Here is a 9,925-nt window from a genome sequence, read left to right as displayed (position 1 = left end):
GTTTCAAAACCGAGTAAATTGATTAGTCAAAATCGAATCTTGACTTCTGATGTAACGACACATGTCTTGTCTTCCTAAATTGAGTTTGAATTTGATAAACAAAAAATTGAACTCAAGCTTAGGAACAGTCTAATCTTGGTGTTGACGCCGAAATTGAAACGGAAAAACTTCCTACTCCCTTTTAAGATTTTGAGACCATGGCTAAAATAATCTATTGGTTTTCTTACTATTTTGTTATTGCTGTTACTTATATTTCCATATTTGTTGTTTTTATGCCTTCTTTGAGCCGAGGGTCTATTGAAAACAACCTCTCTAAGGTAGGGTAAGGTCTACGTACACTATTCTCTCCTGACCCCACTAACTGACTTACATTGGGTACGTTATTATTGTTGTTGACTAAAATAAAAAGACATAGAACTGGAAAATAGCCGAGAATTGAGCTAGGACTGTTGTAGCCCGTTGCTTTAGGTGGAGGAAATTTAGTACCTCTGTCTCAATTTATATGACACACTTTTTTTTTTAATCGGTACCAAGAAGAATACATTTCCTTATTTGACAATAATTAAACTTTAAACTTTACTCACTCCGTCCCACGATAAGGGTCACCTTAGCCAAAAACACGCATATTAAGAAACTAATAATGTAATGTGAAGTTTACTAAATTACCCTACATAATAAAAATTAATTACTTTTCCTCTTGATTAGGGCATGCACGAGTAGTGAACTTTTTGACATTGGGTATCCAACAATACCAAGTTACTATGTGATTTTTCCAATCATCGTTTAGATATACTTTAACTTGTCACTTTTTGTCAAAGAGTGGAGCTAGAAAAACTAGTTATGTCTTGATTTCCTAAGGTGACACTTATTATGGAACAAATTTTTTTGACTAAAGTAACACTTATTATGTGACGGAGAGAGTACCTTTTACGCTTAACGACATAATTTATAACCACACAAATATCTTTCACTTGTTTTAAACCATAAGATTAAAAAACTTTTCTTTATTTCTTAAATTTGGTGCTCAATCAAATTATGTCATATAAGTTTCGTGCCCAATCGAATTACGTCAGTATAAATTGGGACAGAGGGAGTATACTGTTTTGTTACCGTCGGTGTCACTGTTAAACCTTTATGACCAGATGGATAGGGAGAAGAAAGCCTCTCAATTCCATTAGTTTTCTCTGGAAACGAATCTGTACATTGATTGAAAATACCCTCCCAAAAATGAGATTCACTGTGTAAAAAGAAACTTTGTTCTTTCAGTGTCTTTCACTATTGATTCGGGTAACTTTTCCAGGATGCTGTCCTCCATGAATCTAGATTTTGAAGTGGCAACTGATAAGACATCACAATAGCTCTCTTCTTGTCCTCGAGGTTAACTGCAAGAAATCTCGTAGTATAACTTGGGACTCTATTTGTTACTTAAGACCTTCAGTTTCTATTATAGAGTTTTTGAAGGTACACCACATCAATAGAACCAATCAAAAAGTATGGAATCCTTCAATTTTGACAACAGGTGCAACTCCAACTCATCTTCCCAGGTAAAATAATCAGGCAACTTACTTTTTGAAAGTTAACAATATACTTCGCAGAAATTTAAATGCTTTTCAATACTAGTACTACTATTTATCAAACTTCCACGTCTACTTTAAAATCTGAAGGTGAACGAAGTAATCAGCTAAGTCAGAAGACAAGATTGACGAATAACAACTAGCCTGTTGCTTCGAACATGAAATGGAACATACTTTGTTTCTATCTTAAATCTAAAACCGAAAAGGTTCTTACAAGTCATTTCCGTCTGAAACTAACAAGAAAACAAAATAGAGAAAAAATATGTTTTAACTCTGAATTTGGCACGAAAATTCACTTTAGCAACTAAATTTAATTTTTATTTATTTACCCCCTTAACAACTTACGTTGCAATTGTTTTTCACCCCAAATACTGACGTGGCAAAAAAAAACAAAAAATTAATAATTAAGAGAATGAAAAATAAAAAAAGTGAACCCGCTCATATATATATATTATTATAAAAGACAAGTGAGGGATGGCTCAGTGGTTAAGTACCTCCACCCACGACCGGTAGGTCCTGGGTTCGAGTCACACTGGAGGGGAAGTATGGAAACACTATAAAAATGGGAGGGAAAAAAAAATATATATATATATTATTATAAATTAAAAAATAATAAAGATTATACAATTAAAAAATAAAATAAATATTATACAATTAAAAAATAAAATAAAAATAAAAACTATTACCATCTTCTTCACAATCCCCCTCTCCAGCTGCTTCTGCCCCCGCCACAGCACCCCCCCTCCAGCTGCTTCTTCTTCTTTTACTTCACTCCACAGCCCCCCCCCCCCCCCGCCACAGCCCCCCCCCCCCCCGGCCCAGCTGCTTCTTCTTTTCATTTTCACCATTTTTTGATTTCTTAATTTTGATTTTGATTTTGATTTTCTTTCAAAAATAAAGTTATGAAAGAAATGGATTTGCTAATAATAGTGGTGGAAGAAATGAGTTTGCTAGAAATGGTGATGGTTGTGGATGTGGGTATTTTGATTTTCTTTCAAAAATAAAGTTATGAAAGAAATGGATTTGCTAATAATGGTGGTGGAAGAATGGGTTTGCTAGAAATGGTGGTGGTTGTGGATGTGGATATTTTGATTTTAAAAATAAAGTTATGGAAGAAATGAATTTGCTAATAACGGTGGTGGAAGAAATGGGTTTGCTAGAAATGGTGGTGGTTGTGGATGTGGGTTAAAGATGGTGGTGGTGATTTTTTTTTCTTTTAAGAAATTTGATGAAATTTGGTGGGGAGATGATGGTGGTGGTGGGGGGTGTGGGTTAAAGATGATGGTGATGATTTTTTTTTTAAGGGCAGTTTGTCCAATTTTTTGCGGCGGCAGCGGAGGCGGTGGCATGGTGGTTGATAAAAGTAGGGTGAGGATGAGGAGAAAGAAGAAGAAAGAGAAAGAAAAAAAATAATAAAAGAAAAACAAAAAATGATGTGTTGGTAATTTTGACATGACAATGATGTGGCATTGACGTGGCACGAGTGTAATACACCTCCCATTGTGAGAATGGTATTATTTTTTTAGGGTGGAAAATAATTGAAACGTAAGTTGTTAAGGGAATAAATAAATAGAAGTTAAGTTTAGTTGCTAAAGTGAGTTTTCGTGTCAAGTTAGGGATTAAAACATGTCTTTTCTCAAATAAAATAACACTGTTACAACAGTTGACTTTCACATGACATGAATTTCGCTGAAGGTGCCTCCGATGAGAGGGTCACACAGAATTTAGAACTGCTCAAGTAAGATAGGCTTTCAAGACAGATCTGATACCCTCTAGGTGGAAGGTGATACATCATGATGGATGAGATTACAACTACTTTGAAAGAGGGTTTTACAAATTTAATTGGCTTAAATGTGGAAGATTCCATAGTGTAATGATCATCACAGTAGTTCCCTTCTTTTCCCTTAATCAATTAATAGAGCATAAGAAATAAACACCCGCTAGCAGAACCAGAAGAGTCCATAGTTTTTATAAACGTCAACAGGTTTCCCAGCACAATCGTTCGTTTAAATGTACACCAAGTAGATTACATATCATTTACAAAACACCCCATATCCAGAAACCTCTTCGAAGCAAATCAAGTTTAGATCATCCTAGACCTACTCCCTTGACAATTTGTCCCGCAGCCTTTGCTTGCAACATCTTAATCATACATTCCTTCCTGCACCCAAACATCCACAAGAAAATCTACCATTTCCTGCCCGTTTTATATGAGACGATAACATTTAAATAAAGAACATTTTTAATAAAGTGGGGAAAGTTAAATAAAGCACAGTAGAGAAGTATTCAATACAATTAAGCTTTTTCAACAAGCAGACTTACAGCAAGTGGGATAGGCTTGGCAAATGGCTTGTTGCTCCCCAGCAGACTATCATAGGTAGCATTCCAACTGCAAAAACAAAATTACAATTAAAGTATGATCCATCAATAGAAAACATTTACTGGAGCAGAGAACAAAATATCCAAGCATGATTATTCCTAAAATCCAAGCTAAACATCTGAATTTCCTACTCATGCAAATCCCAAGCATCATCCTCTCTGGCTTCTGCAGCCTTTCCTCCTTCAACTGTTAACCTTAATGTAGGACCACCCTATAAAAGTAATTCGACACAATTTTAACCTTTCTATCCCAACTTTAAGTGAAATCAGTAATGAGACAGAACGTGACAATAGTATCGCCTGGTTAAGCAACTGAAAATATTTGGCTAGGTCAAAGAGCCACACCTCCACTCTAACGTGTGCCATGTTCACATGGGATATTTACCTTTAAGGAGTTTTAGACAGTTATAATTTTAGAACTTGTTGCAGCATGTCTCAATAAAACAGGGTTACTGCACCAAAGAGGTGTTCGATCCAACTAACAGACTGTTGAATTATACTCCTTTGGTATACAATTTGCCAAATAAACATCAATCCTATTAGAATAATTTTGGCCTAATTTGCTTGGATCTAATTTGTTGAAGAAAGAAGATATGGTGAAATGTTGTACATTTGCCTTGCCAGAGCTCTAGAATGCTACATTTTATGATCAGAATTCAGAAACTCAAACACCTAGATAATTACCCATGCCAAAAGAATAGCACCATGTCCAATAACATATCACTTTGATTCCATTCTTTCAAATCCAGCTGCAGCATAGCACCTTTTTCTTCCCACAATAAGTTTCGCCCTAGCACCATATATGATTTATTTCTTCATTTTTAATCAAAGAATCATAATTTAAGGACAAACTGACAACAGCTTCAGTTGTTTAATGAGATGCTAAAACTTGAAATACTAGATCATTTGTAGTCAATTAATTGTAAGACAGTGCAGGGTTTTCGAAGTATCAGATAGTTCGGTAAAAATGATAACATCAAACCTTAATTTGGGTTCAAGTAGCTGTTTTGGTTGGTTCTCAGGAATTTTATGTCCGACCCACTGCTGTCTGATTTGGTTCCAGCGAACAAATCCTGATAGAAACGAACTGGCTGCATAAGTTAAAAAAAAAAAAAAAGGGCAGCCCGGTGCACTAAGCTCCCGCTATGCGCGGGGTCCGGGAAAGGGCCGGACCACAAGAGTCTATTGTACGCAGCCTTACCTTGCATTTCTGCAAGAGGCTGTTTCCACGGCTCGAACCCGTGACCTCCTGGTCACATGGCAGCAACTTTACCAGTTACGCCAAGGCTCCCCTTCACTGGCTGCATAAGTTAACTCATAAAAATGGATACCAAAAAGATGATGACAAGGACCAGAAAAACAGTCAGGAAAGAGTCCACAAATCCATAAATATATTTTTTTGAAACCTCTTGGCTGATCAATCTTGGTCTTAGGACCTTTTTACACAGAGACAGACACAAGGAGCAACTTTACAAACTTCTAACATCCCCGAGGGCCGAGGGGGATTAGTAGGAATATCTGGAACATCTACATTTTGGAGAACTGTTATTCGATAAAGATTAAAGTATCTTTATTTATATAAGTTGTTTAGGCTCCAGAAAGCTTTAGAACAATTACCCCCTAGATTTGCCAAGTGCAGCAGCTTTCCTGCCACATATTTGCTCGTCAAGCATAATAATACGTTTTCAAGACTATCAATTACTAGGTGCAACATAGGGAATATTTTTAGAAGAATAATGATCGATATGATCCATAGTCGACCACAGGTCCAAACCCATCTAAAAAAAGAGAGAGGGACCAGCGAACAACGAAAAGAAAGAAATCAATTGATGAAGCATGAGTACTACCTCTAGCCGTCTAAAGTTCACATTTGACAACTGAGATTATATTGGTCATGTTGAATAAAAAAGTTTCCATCGGAAACATTGTGGTTCATCTAAAAACCAGGGTGACAAAGAAGGCACGGAACGATATTAAGGTAAATGAGCACGAGAAGATCAGACACCTACCATGATTTACAAATTCAGAATGGTTTGTCGTATTTGCAGTGCCATGAGCATCGTGTGTCTGAGTAGATGTACTAATTGACGAGATGCTTCCTCGTGACTGAGCTGCACTGTGGTTATCCATGTCACACGTGCTAGTTGTCCAAAAGTCCGCAGATAGTTTAGCTTTATGTACTAAATGATCTAGATGTTTCTGCCCATTCAGTGGTTCATGAACTGAAGAAGTTAATTTGGTTTTACTACTGGATCCCAGACAGCCACTGCACTGTTACAAATGACATTTCTTTCTGTAAGAATCGATTAGAATACATAAAATGCAGTTACCTACAAGAAAGGTCTTCTAGCCAGACAATTCAAAATTAATTTTCATGCCACGTACACAATGGAAAGGATTAAATGGCTATAGGGCAAGGATGAAACAACATTTCCACCTCACTAGGATTGACTGACTCTTCCACAGATCATCAAAACTATATCAACCTCTATCAGTAATGAGGTTTAGAGCTATACTACTATATATCTAATTTAAATTATCAAGTTTATTTAATTATTCTTTTAATAAGTTACAGAAATATGGAGAGTCATACGGATGGACAGATTGAGATTTTGGACAACCTGATGACAAGGGCAGTGTAACACCAATTACTAGCAAAGCTTCTTCTATCATTGTGTAGACTAGATTCAAGCAAATAACATCAGTATTTAAGTTTGACTAAATAACTTAGAGACCTACATTTTGAAGAAAGTAGTTGTTTTAACTACTCTCTAAACTCCTAGGCTACATCCTCGGAGACAAGTGAACTACATTTTGCATTTTAAAACATGTTGAGAAAAAGTTATTCCTCAAAGAATCAAAATTATATGCATAAAAGGTTGTTCCTCCTTCCTCATTCACCATCTTCCGTTCCACCAGTATGTCAATTCATTCATAAAGAAATTAAAGCAAATAATTGCTGGATCACAAATTTGGGCAAATTAAATACTTCCTTAGTGATTGATTATATCACTATTCGCATTTATACAATTCCAATCAAGTAGACCGCAATCCTAAAGCAGTTGGGGGTTAACTATATAAATACTCTGTTTCTATTTTATTAAGGCCCATTTCAGATGATTGTCGTAGACTATTTTTAAGCTATGACAACCACACTAGTGTTAAAAAAATTCTACTCCTCAAGAACCATATCTGCTCAAACGCCTAAACAAAAAAGCCCTAATTGAATAAACCATAATAATTAATCTATGATGGAGACCAAAAATACATTACCCCATGCATGCGATCAATTGGAGGAACCAAGCTGAAATAGATCGGATAAGAAACAATGTTGCCACCATAAACCAAGATAAAAATTTCACAGGGCCTGCAATAAACAAGACAAAAAAATTGCACAAGAGCAATCTCTCTCTGGGCAAAACCCTCCAGAAATGGGATGCGGTGAAATTGCCTTTCAATTAATCATTACATTTTTTGGGCCCCATGTTTCCTTTTAAAAAACTTTTTGTGAGGTTAACGGGAGATGTATTACGTTGTTAGTTTAAATTTAATATTTATATTAAGTTTTATTTAAATTTTATTGTTAAGTAATTTGATAAGTGTCATTTTGTAATGATCCATTTAGTGTGATTGCATCGTTATCTTTTTTTTTGCTCATTTTATCTTTACTTATTATCTAATAATTTTATTTTACTCTTTACCCTATCTTTTTACAGTAGCTCTACCTCATACCTTGCTTTTTTTTCTTTTCTTTTTTTGTAGATTTATCCTTCAAATTGCTGATGTGATATTATGTTTCGACGAAAAATGATATCAACTATCCAAATATTATATCCATCAAAACAATATAATACGATACGTCATGAAACAATATGTAACAACCATTCAAACAGAGCGTACACAAATTGAATTATATCAGATTTTTATTAACGATTAATTTTGTTTTAAAAAGTTGTGCAAAAATATCCTCTGTGTGTGAAGAGTTTAATTTTTGAAGGATCATCAGAAAACTTGTAACAAAAGCATGGGGGATTACCAAGATTTAGTACCAAATAAAAAGCTTGGTAGATCAATAGGAGTTTAGATAACGGGTTCACCACAAGTTTTGGCAAATTAATGGGATTATAGTACAAGTATAGTGACTTAAAATAAATTGTTCATAAATTCTAGCAGTTTAGGACTTTTTGATGGATAGGTTTGCCATAACTTCTAACGAATCACCAAATTTTTAGTACAAGTTGTGTAAAAGATTTTAAACAAAATGTTTACAATATCTAGTGAATCACGATAAGTTCAAAGAAAATTCAAAAAAACATTTTGCTTTGAAATTGATCCCAAAATAGTCAAAATTAACTCCAAACTTGATATCCAGTATTGCAATATGAGTCCTAACATTATCTAATGGTTTGATTAGATTCAAACCTTCAAAAATCGATATAACCACTTTATCATCTTCGGTAATCAAGCTTTACGAAAACCAACAATGGTACTCTTCAGATTTAAAAGTAAACATATGTAAATCTAGATGGGAACATAATAAGTATTCAGTCAGATCCATTTGTGAACAAGTTCTTTTATCTTCTTGAAACAAGGACCCATTTTTTGCAATTTAACGCCTCTATCAATTTGGTTGAGTTTATTATGGCAAGAAAAATGAAGTTGCGTTATTTTTCCTTTAGTTTTAATTTCACGATAGTGATCCAAAGTTTACATTACAAGAATTGAATTATCATGAAGTTTGAAAGTGAATCTTTATCGTTCTCTTTAAATTACAATTATTGTAAATTATAGTTATGTGTTAAACAACCCTAAAAGTTATTGTTGGTTTACTTAAGTCGTGTTACAAATATCACATTTCTTAACTACTTAATCATCCCTTGATTATGTGTTTTGCTCTTTTTTTAATTATATCAAGGAAGGGGAGGAGAGAAAAAGAAAAATATATCACGCTCTTGTACTGGCATTTGATATTTATACCAAGCGAGACATCTATTATACAGTAGTTTGTGTATTTTTTAAGTATATATTTTATCTCTTTATATTCTTTTTCTATCTCCTTTTTACTTTCTGGGACTTGTATTTATGTGGTGGAGTTGCCTTATTAAAGTTGACACGTGATTTTCCGGCGTGTTCTTCCTCCTCCTTATAATTTTCTCTTCTTTCCCTTGAATGAGAAATTACGAATTTAGGATGAACGTGTTAGATTAGGGCCTAGAATTGTCAACTTCCGTTTTGTATGTGTGTTTTGTACATAATTCCTTATTATATAGAACATGTGAGAATTGTGATGATATTTCAAGATTTCTATTCATCTTTCAGCTGTTCCGATCTTGTGGTTGCCGCAATTGATCCATCATAAACTTGTGAACCGCAGTCACTTAAGAACCTAAAACCTTGTGATTTTATAGCCAAAAGTTCAACAAAGCACTACTCTTTAGTCTTCTCTGTTTTATTGGAAAGGTAATATCACATAGATATCCTACGTATTTCACGTTACTTAAATTTCTGGTTATTAGAGGAAAATACCGGATTCTAATTTAAAAGATTAACTATTATTCACTACTAAAAAAAAGGGAAAAAACCGACTGATTTTTTTTTTAAAGAAAACCAACGTATTTTCGTCAATTAATTATAATTATTTTTTTATGTTTTGTTCTAAAATAAAACGGCGATAGACCTCAATTTTTTTTTAAGTAAGACTGACGAACTCCGTCTGTTTTTAGAGCGCAAAATTGCAGTTTAAAGTATAAATTAAAACAATGAACGTGTTTGATTATAACAACCCGAAAATTTTCAAGTGCTTAGAATTACTTCCTTATTTGTAGAGTATTTAATTTTAACGAGTTTCATATCGGAGCGTGTACTAAGTATACCAATATAACATGTATGTATAAATTAGTTGTTGACTATTTTTTACATGATATAATATTAGTTGGTGAATTGGTTAAGAGTAAATTAGTGGGTCAGGCCCA

General features: G+C 34.2%; 1 protein-coding gene across 5 annotated transcripts; it reads right to left on the bottom strand.

Annotated features, from left to right (window-relative positions):
- Positions 1-3,519: 3,519 nt before the first annotated feature.
- LOC132598727 (uncharacterized) lies at positions 3,520-7,618 on the bottom strand. 5 transcript variants are annotated; one of them, XM_060311792.1, is made up of 5 exons: positions 7,227-7,459; positions 5,963-6,219; positions 4,936-5,026; positions 3,897-3,963; positions 3,520-3,735 (listed from the first exon to the last, which is right to left on the bottom strand). In XM_060311792.1, the coding sequence occupies exons 1-5, from the start codon at positions 7,292-7,294 to the stop codon at positions 3,718-3,720; spliced, it is 501 nt and encodes a 166-aa protein (XP_060167775.1). In that variant the 5' UTR covers positions 7,295-7,459; the 3' UTR covers positions 3,520-3,717. The 5 variants fall into 5 exon arrangements, with proteins under 5 accessions (XP_060167775.1, XP_060167771.1, XP_060167784.1 ...); XM_060311788.1 differs by having other exon boundaries at positions 3,520-3,771; positions 7,227-7,456; XM_060311801.1 differs by having other exon boundaries at positions 3,520-3,771; positions 5,963-6,224; positions 7,227-7,454.
- Positions 7,619-9,925: the final 2,307 nt, after the last annotated feature.

The sequence above is a fragment of the Lycium barbarum genome, chromosome 1 (assembly GCF_019175385.1).
Source record: "Lycium barbarum isolate Lr01 chromosome 1, ASM1917538v2, whole genome shotgun sequence".
NCBI lineage: Eukaryota > Viridiplantae > Streptophyta > Magnoliopsida > Solanales > Solanaceae > Lycium > Lycium barbarum.
This window is presented reverse-complemented; position numbering and strand designations above follow the sequence as displayed.

What these genes read in the sequence shown, in the direction of transcription:
- LOC132598727 (XM_060311788.1), bottom strand. Translation starts at nt 7,294, where the DNA reads ATGGTGGCAACATTGTTTCTTATCCGATCTATTTCAGCTTGGTTCCTC. An exon ending in CTACTTGAACCCAAATTAAG is followed by an intron (nt 3,964 to 4,935) that starts GTTTGATGTTAT and finishes TTGTTTTTGCAG; the next exon opens with TTGGAATGCTACCTATGATA. An exon ending in CCAAGCCTATCCCACTTGCT is followed by an intron (nt 3,772 to 3,896) that starts GTAAGTCTGCTT and finishes TAAAACGGGCAG; the next exon opens with GAAATGGTAGATTTTCTTGT.